This window comes from Dioscorea cayenensis, chromosome 3 (assembly GCF_009730915.1).
Source record: "Dioscorea cayenensis subsp. rotundata cultivar TDr96_F1 chromosome 3, TDr96_F1_v2_PseudoChromosome.rev07_lg8_w22 25.fasta, whole genome shotgun sequence".
Classification (NCBI taxonomy): Eukaryota; Viridiplantae; Streptophyta; class Magnoliopsida; order Dioscoreales; family Dioscoreaceae; genus Dioscorea; species Dioscorea cayenensis.
Genome location: NC_052473.1, coordinates 579801 through 598823, shown reverse-complemented (window position 1 = coordinate 598823; position 19023 = coordinate 579801). Strand labels below are relative to the sequence as shown.

Sequence of the window (19023 nt, the reverse complement as noted above, 5' to 3'; positions counted from 1 at the left end):
AGGGGTGACAAAGGATCGCCCCGCCTTTAATCCTCTTTGCAGCGGATAAAACCCCGTGCAGATCCATTAATGAGGATCTGAGTTTTAGCAGTTTTGAGAATTGTGTGTACCCAAGAGATCCAGCGGTTACCAAAACCTCTAGCTTCGAGAATCTCAAGAAGAAAATTCCAGTCTAAGGAGTCAAAGGCTTTAGCAAAATCCACTTTAAAAGCAAAGCCAAGAACTCTCCTTTTTTGGAGATTAAAAATCACTTCCTGGGCAAGTATAATATTATCTGCAATGCATCTACCCTTAATGATTTTAAGCTTTGATTTAGTAAAGCAAAGAGTTTTTCTTTTTTTTTATTGTACAGATGGTTTAGAAATTTATATATATATTTTAAGAGATTAATATTTAATTATTTGATAAAAAATAATATTTGTAATAATTAAAAAAATAGCAAATAAAACTTACCTTGTTATTTTAACTTATTTTATAGCATAGTGATACTGCCTATGTAAGTAAATGGATCGCACTAAATAAACCATTCCAATAATTGATAAAGAAATTTAATAATTATTGACCAATTTCTTCTTTTATCCAAGAACAAAAATCAATATATTGAAAAACTAGTATCAAAGCACTGCTGTTATAAGACAACAACTAACAACAAGAATAATTTTAAAAAAATAAAGAAAAAAAATTCTTTGAACCAATTCCGCTTGGCCATAACTCTCTCTTCTCCGGCTTTTTAAATTAACTTTCTATTTATTTTATTTTCATGAATAAATGATCTAGAGAAAAATAAAAAGAAATGATTTTTGGGGGTGGAATAAGAAACAACAACAGAGTGGTGAGTGGTGAGTTGGAAAAAAAAAATATTTTTATTTCATAATAAGCAGAATAAATGTTTATCACCCCCACAATAGATGAATAATAAAATATTTGACTATCATAAAGTGAAAATTTTAACTTTTTTTAATAGATAGTTAAAATATAATAAAATTTTTTATACATGTAATTTATCCACTTTATTAAAAAAAAAATATAATATATAATAAATTATATAACGATGGTGATATATATAGTGCATTGTAAATCATATAAATTCATTTATGTTATTTTCTTTTTTCGCAATGCAATAAATTTACATTAATTTTATTAAAAAAATAGAGCAAACAATCAATCATGAAATTTATTAGTAATGAAGTAAAAAAAAAAAATCAAAGAAAAAATACTAGTGATACCGAGGAAACAATCATCCATTCCAATTGGTAATATAGGAAGGATTGAATTAATAAAAATTGTAGACATGAAGAAAAATAGCAAAATAAATAAGTAAATAAAAAGCAAAACACCCAAAAATAAATATAAATCCAAATTTTATTCCACCCATTGAGCTACACTTAGCACAAAAGCAGCAACAGCAACAACAAACTCCTTAAACCAAAAAGAAAAAAAGAAAAGAAAAACAACAACAACAACAAACTACAAAGACCAAACACTATTATGCATCTACATAACTAAGAACATGAAAAACACTAAACAAAAACACCAACATTAACACCACATTAAACCTTATTACCCTTCTCCCTCCTCCTCCTCCTCCTCTTCTTTCTTCTTCTTCTTCTTCTTCTTCTTCTCCATAACCATCATCAAGCTTGATACCTTTTATACCACTTAGCACAAACCAAGAAAATCAAGAAGTCCAATGATGTCAAAAGCAGCAAGGAGAAAGAAGAACCTATCAAGATGGCTGAATTAAGCTTTCCGGGGATCCACCCGGGCCTTTTATCATCTTTAGTAGTAACAGTCATAACTCATGGTAACCAGCATAATGCTCACATAATTTTCAAGAGATATAGAAGCCATGCAAAGTGAGCTCCGAGCTCTTCACGCTGTCCGCGCCTGCCCGCTGAAGAACTCCAGCTGCCCGGACGTACATAAACACTTCCGACGCACCGATAAGTGCATATTGAGGTATTTGCCATAAGATACTCATTGAGCTCGGTTCATTAACTGAGTTCTTGCTTACCATCTTCAACCTTTGAAGCTCTACAATGCCGGCGGACACCATTGCTAGCATTCCGATCACTAGACCGACACCCATGCGTTGAAGCTCAGTGAGTCCTTCAGGGTTCTTGGAAAACTTCCCGGATAACGGGATGAGGAAATGTCGGTAGATTGTGATGAAGTTGAGGACACTGATGATGTCAAAGACGGACATGTCTCGCCATGGGGATGTGAAAACCTTTGATGTTTGTGTTCATGGCAGCGCCTTGTTCGACAAAGAGTGAAGCCATTTGAGTGAACACTACTGAGTAGATGATAGTGCATAACCATATCGGCATCATCTTCAGCACACACTTCACTTCTTCGACTTGTGTCACTGTGCATAATCTCCATGATTGATCCTTATTCCTATCTTCTTCTTCTTCGGGTCATCGTTGCAGCCTTGTCGAGAAATCTAATCATATATAATGATCAAGTGTCAATGGAGAAAAATTTGTAATTTAATCTAAACGTACATGAATACAAAAAGGCTTTGATAGGGAATGAAGCAATTGAAATTTTCAAACACTAAAAGAATAGAATTAGATTTTGTGTTTTGTGAATGATTGAAGGAATTGCCTGAAATCATTGCTGTGAAGGATCTTCCTAGTGCTCGCTAATGGCAGACACTCTGCCGTGAACTTCATACAACAACTTGGGATCAGAAGGACCTTGACATGGAACTTATGAATAGCGCGACAAAGACTTGAGCGATATGAGTCGAGGGATTGCCGGACGGTTTGAAATACTGGATAACCGGGACTTCCAACAAGGAATAGAATCAATGCAAGAGCAGCAGCAGCAGTTGAAACCCAAAAGCCCATGACCCATTTCCCTGAATCTTCATAGTAAACCAGGATAGTGTTGGAGAAGAGTGATCCTGCATTGAGAGCTAAGTAAAAGTAACTGAAGAATGCCACCTTTGAATGGCTTTCCTTTGATCCATTTCATCAAATTGGTCTGATCCAAATGTTGCAATTGATGGTTGATATCCTCCATTTCCAAATGCTATCATATATGTTGATAGATAGAACAAGATTGTTCCTATAGTCGATGGAGGATTACATTGTTTCAATGCATAACCACATCCTAATGGCTTCACTAGTAAAAACCAAGATGATAGTGATAGAAGAGTAAGTCCCTGTTTCAAACACCGAAAACATTAATTAAATTGATGATTAATTTCCCCGTCGAAAAGTTTAATTTTGAAGATAATAAATATATACATACATACCATGACAAAGATGAGCTGAAAGATGGCACAAGTGAAGTATCTACCCCAGTAGGAATCACTGAGGAATGCACCAAAGAGTGATAGAATGTAAACTGTGCCTGTCCATTTGCTAACACTGTTTGCTGCCTCTGCATTTTCTTGCTGCATAACTCTTGTCAAGAACAAAACAAGGTTCACTCCGACACCGAAGAAAGCGAGGGTCGATAGCCCGTAGTTCACTGCATTTATATGATCCGATAATTTAATTAAAAGTAAAAAAACAGAGTTGATATATATGTATATGTATGTACCTAATAAGATAATTGCCGATTTCCACTGGCCGGTTTTTTTCTTGATTGCAGGGTTTCCCTTTCTATCCATAGAACCATCTTCTGTGATTGGAGAAATGAGCTTTTTTTCTTCAATTGCATCATTAATAGCACTCTCTTCTTTAACCTGTATTGATGAACAACAAGATGAAATAAGAAATCGATGTGTTTGTTTGTTTGTTTGTTTGTTCGCGTGTTTATGCTAATAAAATGAATTGAACATACCACCAATGCAACTTCCTTGATCAGCTCTGAATCAGCCATTAATATCTGAAGAAAAACAGAAACTTTGATCATAATGGAAAAGAGATATATAGATTACTATCAAGACCAATTAACTTAAATAATTTCTAAAAGAACATTTTCTTGCAAGAATTGTAAGAATCACTCATTAATTGGGCAAAATCAGGCATTAATCTCAAATCATAAGGAAAGACATGTCAATATCAAACCAAATAAGAAATCTTTCTTACTTTTGTATATCTATATGAAAGAAACATCTAACTAAACAAGAAAATCAAGTACTATACCAAAAATAAAGCATCAAAACACCTAAAAAACTAGCATAATAACCAAATACAAAAAGCTGAAAATAAAAACAAAGCTAAAGAAAAAGAAAGTTATAAACAAAAAAAAATTAAAGGTTGGCATCATGTAAACATAAAGTATAAAAAAAAAAAAAATGGAAAAATTTAAGATAAGATTAGGAATAAAACCTTATTAGGTTGTAGGATCACTGGCAGACTCTGGTGATGGAGAAGAGAGTGAAGTAAGATGAGAATGAACTGAAATGGCTTCAAAAGCCGAATTGGGAGCAATGAAGAAGATGAGTGGATAAGAATACAGCACCCTTGATCTTATAGTCATTTAAGGATGAATTCTACAACGATGAATTGAAGCTAAACACGCTAAGAAACTCAAGTACCACGTTCAACTTTGGGAATGAGAACCAAGTACTTAAATAAAATAAAAATAAAAAACTCTCACAAATATGTTTGTGAATATGAATGAAAATTTACAGTGCTAGTGCTTTGTTGTTTGCTTGGTTGTGTATTTATTGTGAATGGCGTTGGAGTGAAAGGGAGATGAAGAAAGGAGAGAGAGAAGAGTCACAGGAGATTGATGAGAGTTTTGGTGATGGTTCAAAGAGAGATGGAGAAGAAGAAGGAGGGGAGAGAGAGGTGTATACGTGGCTTGATGTGAGGGCTTGCAAGTTGGAACCTTAACTAACTTTTAAGATGTGAGTTCCCGGGATTAATGAGAGGTTTGACCAAATCTTTTTATGTCTATCTCTTTCTAATTAATTTGTTATTATTATATTGTAAATTTTGTCCTTTTGTATTTATTTCAAATTTATGATGGTTAGGAAATTAGTGTTCATTTGTTTGTATGTGTGTGTATGTCAGTATGTGTGATTTTGAAAACTTTTTAAGGGGATGAAATTACTCAATTAGTGAATTTTTAAATGGTGATTTTAGGGGGGAAATTTTGGTGGTTCCAATGGAATAGCTGGCATTTTGGATCCCAAAATTGTGCCTTGAAATGTGTGAAAGTATCAGAAAACAACAATAGAATAATTTTTTTTTTTTTTTTTTAATTCAGGTACATATATTTCAGTTGAATGTCAAATTTCATACAACTAATATAGGCAACAATTGGGCAAAACCCACCTGAAATGTCCAGTTTAGGGACCAACTAATAAAAATCAGGAATCCATTGAGATGAGACAAAGACATATCAATTTCTCAAGTACTTTAAATTAAAGGCACAAAAAAAAAGAAAAAAGTCAACAGAAATAGCTGTATCACATCACAGATTCACACATGACAATAATTAGTAAGCAATTGGGAACTTGCTTATCTATGAACCACATTTTTAAGACATGGAAGACAAATGGTCACAATAATCTTGTGAAAGTTTGTTGGCAATCACAATTGCAATAATATTTAAAAAAGACAGGACCTACTTAGCGTACATAAATAAACTTTTAAAGGATTCTACACCACAAAATGAGTATGTACACCTGGGGAAAAAATCTACCAACTAATATGGATGAAAATTCAATCAACGGCCGACGCAGAGGCGTCTACGGGTTACCCGTGCTGACCCTTTGTCGGGTGTATCATCAACTACTGATTGCTCTTGTATCACCAAACCACGATTTCGGGTCAGTTTTCTAATTGGTGTTGTGGGTGGAGCTGATGACTGTGACTCATCAAGAAATGGCTCTTCAGTTTGTGCTGGTGCTGGCACTGGCACACCTGGGTTTATCCTGTGAGGCATCAACTCCTCCCCTGATGCAACATTGGACACCATCATCTGCAGACAGACATAAAAGAACAGAAAAAGTGAACTTAAAACTTGTTTTCAGTTCCATAGCTTTTCTTCTGTCTGTCTAGAATCAATTGTTTTCCATGAGAAGGGCATTCATGACAACATTCATCTTATAGATGTTATACATTCAATGCTTGTAGCAAGATTCTTAAAAGAGTCTTCCTTTCTTAGGTTTTACTTAAAATTGTCATGCCATGATTTGCTAACTAAGTGTAATCCCCCAGAAGCAATAATTCATTCAAGATCCACACAGAATACAAGGGAAAGAAGATGGAGTTTCTGAAAAGCATGCATACCTTCCAATCTTTGAAATCAAATCTTAAAAACAAAGTGGTGATAAGAGACGTCCCCTGATGTCACTGCAGTAGCAGCAGGAGCATTCTTTGGTGCTGACAAACAAATATACAGCTGTATTAAATATCAACTTAAAAAAGAAACTGGATATAACACATTCACACACATATGTAGAAACCAAACTTTCAAAACCAAGAAAAACTTACATACTAAATGATGCCCTTGGTTGTTCACAGAAATTTGAGCTCTCCCATCTTTCACAAGAAATGAGAGTGCAAAGAAGTTCTCCACAGTTTGAGCAAAAGAATATCTATTCAGCACCAGGTTCTCGAGTCTTGCTATCTTATTCTTTTCTCAAGATATTAAACATGGTTGACATGTTCTTATCAGTATCAGTTTTCCCCTCCATCTCAGAACTGTCCAGCTGCCCAAAACCAAAGGACAAGTGAGAGCTAAACTACAATCTAAAATAACATGCTTCTATCTAAGCATCCTTGAACAAAGGGTCCTGCGTAACAACTAGATCATAAAAATTGCTGCATTTCAATGATATTATACCAAGACATTTTATGCACAGGAAACTAATGTGATAATAGTTACAGAAAGACACAACTTGGAATTTGAACTTTTATCAAATGCCAGAAGAACACATTAGATTTGAAGCAAAGCCTCTATGCTGCATTTGGTTCAAAAGCACAAGCCGCAGTACACAAGGTCTAGAACATCTTAATAAAGAAATAGTTGCTGTAAACTACAGCATGGAGCTGGCAATATAACCAGATGAAAACTAATGATATCCTCGCACTCTATGAAGAGCAGAAGCAAAAGAACAATCACTTGCTGTTTTTTTTTGGCTGCATTATTTATCTAGATTTCACTCACACAAAAAGGTGTAAATACAACTTGTTGAAAAAGGACATCCATAATAAAATTGTGGCCACCATTTTCGACCCAATGCTATGGCTATAGATACTTCTATTTTCAATATAAATATTGCAGAGTGAAAATAGAGGAAAATAAATACAATGTGATACCTCTTCAGGACGTGCACTTTCAGTTGGTTTTGTCTTCTTTCTGTGAACAGAAACCTTTCTAAGCTTCATCTCAGTGTCCATTGGACCAATCCTATATAATAAGAAAAATAATGACCATTAAAAGGCCGTTTCACAAAAACTATCTTTTGTTCATCAAAAACCAGGGACAAACAAAGAAGCAACAGAATTATAAGAGATTCACAGAAAGGCATGGTTGGATAGAGAAATTTGTACATTGTACAGCATCCAGGGGCCATTCTGAGAACATCAGAAATTGAAAGGCCAACATCAGCCCACGAAATTGTGTTAAGGCTTGCATCCCCACCATGTTGTCCATAATTTCTCAATAAAGCAGTTACAAAATTCGATGGGGTCAGTCCATCATTAATTTGGGACTTCACTGATGTCACCAAAGTGTTTGCAATGTCCAATAGGGCCTCTGCATCAGCCACTTGTTCCCTAGGCTTCTGGACTGAAAACATAACATATGGATCATACAAAGAAAAAATTCCAGCTCTGGAAGACTAGCAAGTATTGAATCACAAAAAACAACTCATACAAATGATCAGGCAAAGTATCAAAAATGAAGATAGCTAAACAAGGCTCAAATTATAGGATTCCTGCATGTTATATGCATAGGAAATATTTGAACATATTGAGACAATAATCATCACTAAACAATCATTGAGGAGAAAAGATATATTCAGAGAGACTATAATAGAAAGCAATACCAAACTAAGTCTACGTTGAAAGAGATGAAGACAACTCAAACTGCTTCAACCAATCATACCAGATAAATAAAAATCACCAATAATTGAACACACACACACACACCAAGAGCAACTTCCACATGATGTCTACAATGAAGCACTGAACAATGCCAACCACAAGAAAAACATGATAAAAAGTGAAACTAGCAGACAAACAAAACAAATGTTATAAAATTTCAACAAAAAAATTACGCAACAGAGGACTTTATCATGTACATTACTAGTTTTAAATTTAAAGACTAATAATGTTTTAAACTAGTAATATTTCACTACAATTAGCAACACGAAGAACATGAAATCAACCAACAAGTTATATTGCTCACAATATAAGATACACACAAATAAATATGAGAGAGAAACTTTTACCAAGCTGATGCAAGCTCTCAACTTCGGAGATGATGGTCCGAAACTTCTCAGAATCCTCGCTACTAATCCCATCCCGTTCATCTGCAAAACAAACAAAAATTCCAACATAAAACCAAATGAGCATGAAAAATCTCAATAACGACACAAAAATCAGAAGATGGGACCAAGTCCATACCACTGATCAGGTTCTTCACAGCAAGGTACCTCGATCTCAAAGCCCGCCTCTCCGTCGTCCCATGCCGGTTCTCCCTCGCCTCTCCTTCCACAACCTCCGCTTCCTCCTCTCGGTTCTCCCTTTCCCTCTTCACTGCCCTCACCATCCCTCCACAGCCAATAAAACCCTAACTCCGGCAATTCTCGGTGAAATCGAAGAGAAAAACCTAGAATTTCGAGCAATTCACAAACCCTAACCCTAATCCTAGATCCCAGACCAGCGGATTGAGAGCGAGGAGGAGGGAGAGATGTAGAGATTTTGAAAGCTCAGTGATTTGGGGATAAAAAAGTTCGAATTTTTAGAGGATTTTTGATTTCCCGCGCGATCTTCTTCCCTGAAATAATTTCGTGAAAAAAAAACATATAAATTAGAAACCGAGAAACCCGCGAGGACGATGAAACCAAGCCAACATCGAGGGAGGAAAAACGTGGCAGAATTCTATTGGATACCTATCATGTTTGCTATTTTACGAACAACATATGAAACTCGAGTGAGATGCTACTATACCCGGACAGAGGTTTAGATAATGCTTTGCCAGCTATCCATCGATTCCATCCATCATTGCTTGTTTGAATGAACGGCTGATTCTTTGCCACGTATGCGAATTCATGAATATTCGATGGGCATAGTTTAGTCGCGCGGATCATTATACAGCAGCTGTAAAGACAAAACTGTCCCTTGAGAGATATAGAAACAAAGTAATGAAACAAGGGTGGTATTGTTGTAATTATAAGGAACATTGACGGCTATTGGGCTCCTCCCAGTGGAAATCTCCCATTCCCCCAAATCCCGCGCCCTAATTCCCAATTTCAAAACCCTAGCCTTTGCTTTCTCTTCTACTCATTGTCATCCATGGCGATCTAGGGTTTGATTGAGAGATTGGAGTCTCGATCCATCAGCCATGAAGGCGTCTCTCAAGTTTCGAGAGGATCAGAAGCCCTTGGTGCGTGCTAAGATCCCGATCAGCATCTTCGGCCTGCCTTTCCTCTCTGGTTTCTCTGCTGGCGATACTCGTGAGCTCCGGCTTGACCTCGCTACCGCCTTTGATTCCGGTCCATCTCTCCGCGCTTCTTATCGTCCCAATGATCCGTTGAACCCCTTCACTCTCTCTCTCCGCACTGGCGTCGGCGCCCGAGGATCCCCCACCGCTGCCCCCATGACAATCACCGCCGAATTCAACCTTCTCTCCCGCTCTAGCTCCAGCTCCCTCCATTCTTTCTCCATCCTCTTCAAACCCCGTCTCGGCGACTTCTCCCTCAAAAAATGCATCGATTCAACGACCATATCACGGCCGATCAAATCCACCGTTGATAAAGCCGATGATTCCGATCACGATGGTACTCCGAGGAAGGGGATGCTGGGCATGATCTCCGGGACTGAGGTGGCCGCAAGCAGCATGATGCCGCTGCGCGGTAGCGCAGCGGTGAGGTTTCGATGGGGGTTAAAATTACCGGCGGAGCTCCAGACCGCGTTCAGCGATAGGGATCGGACGGCAGGGATCCCCTTCGCCCGGATCCCCCTGCTCGTGATGAGCAAGATCTCCATCGAACACGTGGCGACCGATACGAAGGTGAAGAAGACGAAGGCTGAGGAGCCGGATGACGTGGCCAAAGGGAGTGGTGACGTGGCTCAGACGTGTTCGCTGATTCGGCGTCAGCTAGAGGCTTTGCGGGCGGAGAACGGGGCGATGTCGAATGCCCTGGAGGAGATCAGGAAAGAGGTGGGCGTTGCTGACGTGGCCAAGAGGGAGATGTGTGTTGCTGACGTGGCCAAGAGGGAGACACGTGGCGCGCCCCCAATGCCTTCTCCGGAGGAGCTCACTCAAGAGCTGGCCAAGGCTTTGAAGAAATAGTCTCAAGCTTTGTATTAATAATTACTCTAATAAATAATATATATATATATATATATGTTTGTTTGTCAGGAATGTATTATTATGTATGCGTTATATTAGATTGGATGGTGGTAATAATATTAATAGTAGTGTGTTTCTAGATAATTAAAATTTATTATTTATTTATTTTTATTTTTTTTTAATGGTGATAATATGGTATAGGTAAGGTCTAAGTCAATGATTCCAAATGGTTATTATTATTAATCTTTATTCTCGCACGCACTTTAGAAACTAATATAAATATAAATATGGTGTAATAAGACTGATGTAATTAGAGAATCAAATTCAAGGGGCTGCTAAACTCCAATAGAATGTTATTACCACAACACATGAGAAATTTCAAAATATAAATATAATCTTAAAAAATTAAGACAAACAAGTAAATTTCCCATATTATTATTATTATTATTATTATTATTATCAACTATCAAGTGTATTAAAAAAATTCTATTTTATTTAGTAATTCCACGTGTCACACCAAGACTTGTCGAGGAGAACTCTAGCTGTTCTCCACGTCAAAGAGCCTTATCAAAACAACGGACGGTTCAGATCACTCCTTGAGAACCAATCAAATGAGCCCATTCGATGCCTTTCACCGACGAAAAAGGGAAGCCCAACCAGCATAATCTAGTAATTCCATCCAAACCCCATCGTTACACTTAACCCTCGACACCACCTTAACCTAAACCTTCATCCCCGAAAACCAAAAGCCATCTCTCCGAACAACACAACCACGTAAGCAGCCCACGTTAAAGAAACCACTCCCTAGGAACACCGCACCCATTCAAAATCCTCTGGCCTACTATCTATCGTGTCAAAATCGAGAAAACAAGAGGGGTATGATGGTAAAAACAAGTCCCTTGCGTGCCAATTCTCAAGCCCATATAAACCAGAGACCCAACACATAAGAGATTCAAAGCTAAGATAAATGAAGCAATATAAAGAAAAAGGAAGCGATTGATAATAATAATAATAATAATAATAATAATAATAAAGACACGAAAACAAACCCTAGAGATGGAGAAGAGATAGAGAGAAAAACGAGACCTCGATGGCGATGGCGAGGAGATGAGCGGCGGCGTCGATGGCGAGATCGGGGGATCCGGATGAAGGGGAGGGAGAGATCTGGGGAACCTGGGAGGAGCTTCTTCTCGCCTCGGCTGTTAGCCGCCACGGCACCCGTCGTTGGGACTCCGTCGCCATGGAGGTGCAGTCTCGAATCCCTACCTCCTCTGCTCATCTTCTCACCCCTCTCCGCTGCCGCCAGCGTTTCCATCTCCTCCAGAACCGGTTCTCCACCACCGCCGTCGCCATCGCCGATGCTGAGCCGGATGATGAGCCGTTGCCTGATATCCCCTGGCTCGATGAGCTACGAAAACTCAGGGTCGCTGAACTCCGCCGGGAGGTTGAGCGATCGGACCTTTCGATCAGGTATTTATTTACATAGATATATTATTGTCTTTATTTTATTTTTTTTATTTTTTTGTATTTGTTTTTGTAGCCGTGTGATGAGGATCTAATGGTTGTGAAGTTTTCATTGTATAAGATCTTGGAATAAAATAATAATATTATTTAAACAAAAAAAATTGAAAATTAAATTATTTTTTATTTTTTAGGAATTTGCAAATAAAGGTGGAAAGGCTGAAAGGCGAACGCGAGAGGATTGCTGGAGAAGCGGATCTGAAATCGGGGAGGGGAGGAAGGGATCGGCTGGATCTACACCGGAGACGCTTGCAGGGGGACCGGATCTCCGGCCGATCATGCAAGGAATCCAACTCGACGGATCCCAAGGAGGACGGGAGGAAACCCGGTGAAGACGCCAAGAACGCCAAGGATACTGCCGGAGATGGTAAGAGGAAAACGGATCCGGTTGCCGGAGAGCGATCCGATGATCGGAGCTCCGCCGCGGGTGATCCCGACCCGGCCGATCCGCGCGAGTCGGGCGAGTCAGCGGCTGAGTCGAAGGGCGGTGAAACGGAGGAGAGGGAGAGGGATGGGGATGGGGAGAAGGAGAGCAGCGAGGTGCAGAGCTCGGCCAGCTTGACAAGGCGGCGGCGTATGAGAAGGCGGAGGAAGGGGCCGTCGGTGAGCAGCGGCGCCGCTGACGAGCCGGAGACCGACGTGGTTACCCCTCATGCTGCCAGCGTGCCCTTCACGGCATCACAGCCGTTGGTTTCGTTCCTGGAGATCATCCGATCAAGCAACCTGGGCTCCGTCTTTGCGCGGCGAATGGATAGCCAGGTAACTCCCGAGTTCTCGCGTGTTTTTTTCTCGTGAACCCCGTAGTACGTACTGAACCATAGTTACGCGATAAATGCGAAATATATCGATAAATTGAATCAAGATCTCACGACTTGCGGTCGAAGCCGGCCGCGAGTTGAGGGAGAACTCTAATTGACGGTTTTCGGATAAGAAAAACCAAATGAGCACATCTCACGGGAATCTCACAGCCGTTGGATTCGTTCCGCACTAATCTTCACGGAAAACGTGGCATTTCCTGGATTCCAATCTAACCGGAGGGGAATCTTTGAGACGGGAGCCGGGAAACGGGAAAAGGGAATTCGATCATTTGGCGAGTAGCTGTGCCCCCATGGCGGATGCAAGCTTCGTGTTTGTTGTCTAATAACATGTTGCCACGTGGAAATTCAAATTATTTATCTTTTATGGTTTTTTAGTTAATTATTAACTTGTTCTTGCGGTACAGCAGAACAAACTTCCACCTGAAACACACGTAGCAAGCTCTGCGTTGTTTGCAATCCACCGCGCTGACGTTGGAACATGCGCGCGCCAAGGGTCCGTAATTTTACGTGCCTTTTTAATTTCCTTTTTTTATTTTTATTTTTCAGAATACCGCGAAATACAAGAGCTTGATCAGGCGCCACGTGGATTTGGAGATGGTTACGAGGAGGATCGAGCGGTCTGGAAGTGCGTACACGAGCTCGGAGTTCTTCCGCGACCTCCTGCTTCTCTGCAACAACGCCATTGTTTTCTTTGCAAAAAGCTCCGACGAGGCAATCGCAGCCGTTCATCTCCGCGACCTGATCTCAAAGGAGATGACGGCTGCTGGCAAACAGAAGCCAGCCCAAACACCACCGCCGCCGCCACCACTGGTTCAACCCCCGCCTGCGGCGACGGCGCCACCTCCCCAGCCGGCGAAGCTTAAAGAGGATCCGGATCTTCCTCGCTCTTTGCTAGAGAAATCCACATCCGCTGCCCCGTTGATCACATGCCGTAAACGGAGCTCCATCTCAGCGAAAAAAGCGGATCCGGAACGGAAGGAGGAGAAACCAGAGCCGGATCGAAAGGAGCGAGATGCTGAGGATCCGATCCACAAGAAGAAGACCAAGGAACGATCTTCGTTTCCTCCCTCTAGTGGCTTCAGGACCAACAAGATGCGAGCTCTTCCCAAAAACTCTAATCCCGATCCCGCCTCAAATCTCAATGCCCAGGTGGCGGAGACGGCGGAGGCCGATTCCACTCCCAAAGTAGAGAAGAAGAACACGCCGAATGGTGGCTCGTCCGCGTCCCTGAGCAAGAAGCGGAGCGCCACTAGCTTCTTGAACCGTATGAAGAGAAGTTCCCCATCGAATGGTACACTTCTAGAATCTCTGAAGAGCTCCGGCGCCGCCTCCAGCAGCGGTGGAAAAGCAACAGATCAGAAGAAGTCCGGAAAAGGGGAATCTCGCAAGGAGCGAAGCTCCAAGTCGGGCGCTACCACAAAGAGTGCTCCGACGAAGAGGAGTGTTGGAAGGCCACCGAAACGCGGGGCTGCGCCACCGTCGAAACGGGCAAGGGACGAGGCAGAGGGATCAAAGCCGACGCCGCCGACGAGGAAGAGAGGGAGGCGATGATGATACGATGAGTGTGAGTGGCATTCTCTGTAAATCGTGTACCTTTGCTAGGGCTTAGTTGTAACCAAAAAAAAAAAAAAACCTTGTAATTTTTATTTTTATTTGTTTTTTATTTTGGCTTAACGGATTGACGGGTTAACGGGTTAACGGGTTTCTTAAAACAGAAGTCAGGAGTCAAGTCAGTGGTGTTTGGTAGGTTTGTCGCACACTAGGAACCAAAATAGTTAGCTTATTTCAGAGGATGGAGCTTCTGCGCACTTTAAAATTTTCATTATTATTATTAGTGTTATTATTATTATTTGAGGGTTAATTTGTTTGTTTTATAAATAGAAAGTGGAGAGATTTGAACTTTGTTAACAAGTCATTGTCAGACTAGTGATGAGTCACTGCATCGAAAACACTCAAAAGTGAGGTTAGGCTTGTTTTATTGGTGATTTTTGGGAACATACCGGAAATCTAATTAAAAGAAGGCTTAAACAATGAAGTAAAGTACCTTTTGTTTGATTATTAATTATTTTTTATATTCTATAACTTTTTTTTTTCCTAATGTCTTTATATGCTTTTTATGGAATTGTGACCTCTTCTTTTGTTTTGCGTTTGGGTTTTCTATTGGCAGCATAATTAATTATATTTTAAAGTTTTTTAATAATTTTATGTTCACTTTGTACAATTAAAATAGAAAAATAATTATCCTTGACAAATACCAACGCTTTTCTTTTCTGACAAGCAAAAACTTTATTAAGCACAAAATAACTCAAAACAAACAAAAATTACAAACCAACGACACCGGTTAATATCTCTAACATTTAGAATTAGGTCCACAATTGCTTGAACTAATAGAACAAGCATAACTACTCTTACAACACATAAAACTGGAGACAGAATGAGAACAATACAGAAATAAACCTAATTACCATAAGATGAAACTCATTTACACCCACCCAGTGGCGGAACTAGGAAGAAAATAAAGGGGGTGCTTGACTAAAAAAACTAAAAACATATTTTGAAAATTCTCTCTACAAATATATATAGATTGGTCGAATGACATGTTCTTACCATTTGATCCATCTAATTAAATAAAAAAATAATGACGGCTATAAAAACACAGTTATAATTTTTTTAGGAGCGATCAAGTAAAACGTCAAAGAAGTAAACTGTAATACCCTGAACCTTTGGATACCTATTGGAAAATATATTCATGGTATTACTACAGTTACAGTAAGAATTTTTCTACAGAGTAACCTTGTGGAGAAACCCTAAGTGGAAAGAATAAGGACCTAAGTGTGAAAGTTTATAAAAGATTTTTGATTAAAGAGTAATAGAAAAAGGATTGATATGAAATGTTTCTGAAAACCAAGGACTGCAAGGTAAGGCGGTGGGGACCTTTTTTAAATATTGTGTTATACTTCAAGGACCATTGGATAATTTGAAAGGATCTTTTGAGAATACTATTTTATAATTTAGGGACCATTTGTGAGTTTTTTTCAGGGACTGTTTTTGTAATAAATTATGTTTTTGAGGGACTAAATGTAAATTTCGGCTGAATGATAAGATTGGAGAAAAAAATCTAGAAACTTGAGTGTTGTTCATCTTCTTCTCCACCATTTTCTACTGATAGAACTCAAGAGTTTTTTAAAAAAGAAAGAAAAGAGTGAGAGATTTGGAGAGAAATGGAAGAGATAAAGTTTGGCGATTTGGAGGGAGAATGGATGAAGTATTATTTGGTAAAGTATTTTTGATGATTTATTTATTTATATACTTGAATGTATGTGTGTGTGTATTTGGTGGATTTAATGAAGAAAAATGATGGATTTGAGTAGAAAAACTTGGTATGTTGTTGTAGATGATGAGTGTATGAAATTGTTTTGAGAAAACCTTTTATTTGGGATGGAAATTGCTTGAAAATGGAGATGAGATTTTCGGTTTTACCGTAGAGTTACTGTAGCACCGAGATTAAAATTTGGTTTAGTTAATTAAATTGATGATTATGATGATTAGGAGGTTAATGATAATGGTTAGATTGAAATGGGTTGAGTTAGCCAAGTTGATTTGGTTGGATCAAACCAAGTTGGAATTGAATTGGTTGAATTGAATTGATTTGGTTGAGTTGGGCTTGATCAAATCAAGTTGAGATGGTTTGGGTTTGGTTCAGTTGATTTGGGTTAAGGGTTTTGGGCTGAACCAAGTTGGTTCAATGGATTTTGAATAAGAATTGAGTTGGTTCAAGCTGGTTCAGTTTGATTGAGTTTGGTTCAGTGCAATTAAGCTTGGTTCAGTGCAATTGAGATTGGTTCAGATTGGTTTAACTGTGTTTAGTCTAAATTGAGTTGGTTTAAGTGCAATTAAAAGCCAGTTGGATTATGCAAGGTCGGATTTTTAACCAAATTGGAGTGAGTGGGCCCAATAGAGAGTTGATTATTATTTTTGTATTTTCTTTTGAGTTTAAATATATTATTTATTTTTTTATTATATTATTACTATTAGGGTGTTGTTCAGTCTTGGGAGGGAGTTCAGTGTCTAGGAAGGAATCCAAGGACACCGGGTGAGTTGGTAGTGGCTATTATTTTTAAATAATTGATTAATTATTATTATTTTGAAATAATTATTTAATGGCTAGTATTTTTGAAAAATAATTATTTAAGTATTTCTTTTTATCATGTTTAATTGGCGTATAATGTTGAGGTATACATATATTTATTTGCCGTTGATGTTCCTGACAATCGTATTGATACATCAATTTTGTATAATTATACGTATTTATAAATAGTATAAAATACATGTATATGTGATTTAATTATTCGGTTCATGAATTTATTTTTGGATGGTTATATATGCTTTGATTTGGAATGATTTGTGAAGTCATGTGCATGTATTAAAATGTTTTACCGACAATATTTGTGGGACTGGTTTTCATTCCTGGCATAGGAATGGTATTTTTGTATTTGGACTTTACTGGTATTATGCATGTATCGTCATCGCTGAATGTCCCCGGATAAGGACCATGTGATATGATTTATACGAGTTTGTATTATTCTCGCATCTACATGTTGGTTTGGATGGTGACGCGGCTAAGGCCCGACCATCGCAGATAGTGGGTTCCCACGGGCCGACCCTTTTGAGGTGGCGTGGTGGACTCGAGTGTTGATTTGTCCGGATCGGTGGGAGCGTATAGCCCACGATTGGATTATACATCGGGATCCCAGAGTCACCACATGGGACCGATGGGCCAACGTCAAGGGTACGAAGACCTGGCGGCTCCCTAACCTAGTCGCGACTGAGGCTAATGGGGAGAGTTTTCAGTCGTGGAATTGAGAATGAATTTTTTTATATTACTTGTTATTTTTGGGTTGTGATGAGGGGCGAGCCCATTGCCGCTCTTAGGAGGCGATCTCTCACAACAATTTGGATTTTCTTAGAAAATTGATTTGATATTGATTTATGATGAGTTTATGTTTCAAAAAGTTATTTAAAAATGTATTTTGCTAGAATTCTTGTATTTGGGAAAATTGGGAAAATTATTTGAGAAGTTGGTATTTATATACTTTATATACACTGTATTTAAGTATTTGAAATTATTAAGCCACTACCGACCAATTGAATGTGCTGTAGCTGCAGTAGCAGGACCCTAGATTGCCTGATCGAGTATAGAGCTAGTCAGGGTTGAGTCCAGGACTGCAGTGGGTCCCTCTTTCTTTCTTGTTATTGGTGTCATGATCTTGTAGCGGTTGTACCCGCAAATTAGAGTGATTATATTTATTGTATTTATGTATTTGAACATGTACTTGGTGAAAAATTATAAATTGTGATTTGTAGGTCTGATTTTGTTTAAAACAGGGTGTCAGTTTCCAGTTAAAAGAGAATTTTAACTGATGGGTGCCACATTTATCTCGGTAGAAGGGGTGGGTGTGACATAAACAATATTTTAAAAAATTATTTTTATATATTATATCATAGTTTATAAAAGTCAGAGATAAAATAATAAATTTTAATGAAAAATTTTGTAAAAATATAATTTTTATACTATGTAAACTAATTTGTAAAAAACAAAGGTGCTAAATTGTATATTTTTGAAAAAAAAAAAAATTTAATACATAGACTATTTTGAAATATATCAATGGGTCAAATAATAAAATTTGTGTTAATATTTTTTTCAAAATATTATTTTTTTACTATAGTATTAATTTGAGAAAATGAGAGAGAAGTTAAAGGGATAGGGGTGCTTACCCCTGTTCTCCTTCTTTAGCCTATATATATATATATATATATCATTACTTGGGCCAAGGGGTGCTCAAGCACACCCTTGACCCCTCCTCCATCCGCCACTGCACCCACCTGTTATATAAAACCATGTCATTCTGTTTAAAAAGTTGAACATTGTACTTTAAAAACACAATTTCCTTGATCTGTTTATACACATCCTCCTCACTAAATTTTTGGTGCTGAAAGATTAGTGGGTTTCTAGCTTTCCAAATAATTTAAATTGTAGCAAGCAAAGTTGTTTTTCTCATCTTAGCTAATAAAGTTTTTCCCATAGCCTTCATTTGGAAACAATTGATCTCCCTTCTCTAATTAAGGTACTTCCGCTTCACATTAAGAACTTATAAAACCCTCATTCATACAAAATTTGAAAACTAACGATAAAAAAACAAGTGGGATATGTGCATAAAACGCAAATAGAAGAGTCAAGTGCACCCCA

General features: G+C 38.4%; 3 protein-coding genes and 1 pseudogene across 3 annotated transcripts; 2 read left to right on the top strand and 2 right to left on the bottom strand.

Moving 5' to 3' along the window:
- Positions 1-1634: 1634 nt before the first annotated feature.
- Positions 1635-4699, bottom strand: LOC120254984 (annotated as a pseudogene).
- Positions 4700-5467: 768 nt separating this feature from the next.
- LOC120282875 (non-structural maintenance of chromosomes element 4 homolog A-like) lies at positions 5468-11644 on the bottom strand. Its single transcript, XM_039289710.1, is given in 11 exon segments — positions 5468-5892; positions 6204-6227; positions 6229-6296; positions 6408-6552; positions 6554-6625; positions 7236-7326; positions 7470-7707; positions 8372-8452; positions 8547-8919; positions 9093-9242; positions 11524-11644. Coding segments are annotated over 9 exon segments (1119 nt in total). The 5' UTR covers positions 8692-8919; positions 9093-9242; positions 11524-11644; the 3' UTR covers positions 5468-5637.
- On the top strand, positions 9487-10437 carry LOC120254972. Its single transcript, XM_039262914.1, has one exon. The coding sequence runs from the start codon at positions 9487-9489 to the stop codon at positions 10435-10437; it is 951 nt and encodes a 316-aa protein (XP_039118848.1).
- Positions 11530-14733, top strand: LOC120254945 (hepatoma-derived growth factor-related protein 2-like). The gene is made up of 3 exons (XM_039262905.1): positions 11530-11907; positions 12093-12717; positions 13323-14733. The coding sequence occupies exons 1-3, from the start codon at positions 11561-11563 to the stop codon at positions 14325-14327; spliced, it is 1977 nt and encodes a 658-aa protein (XP_039118839.1). The 5' UTR covers positions 11530-11560; the 3' UTR covers positions 14328-14733.
- Positions 14734-19023: the final 4290 nt, after the last annotated feature.

What these genes read in the sequence shown, in the direction of transcription:
- LOC120254972 (XM_039262914.1), top strand. Translation starts at nt 9,487, where the DNA reads ATGAAGGCGTCTCTCAAGTTTCGAGAGGATCAGAAGCCCTTGGTGCGT.
- LOC120254945 (XM_039262905.1), top strand. Translation starts at nt 11,561, where the DNA reads ATGGCGAGATCGGGGGATCCGGATGAAGGGGAGGGAGAGATCTGGGGA. An exon ending in CGATCGGACCTTTCGATCAG is followed by an intron (nt 11,908 to 12,092) that starts GTATTTATTTAC and finishes TTTATTTTTTAG; the next exon opens with GAATTTGCAAATAAAGGTGG. An exon ending in CGCGGCGAATGGATAGCCAG is followed by an intron (nt 12,718 to 13,322) that starts GTAACTCCCGAG and finishes TTTATTTTTCAG; the next exon opens with AATACCGCGAAATACAAGAG.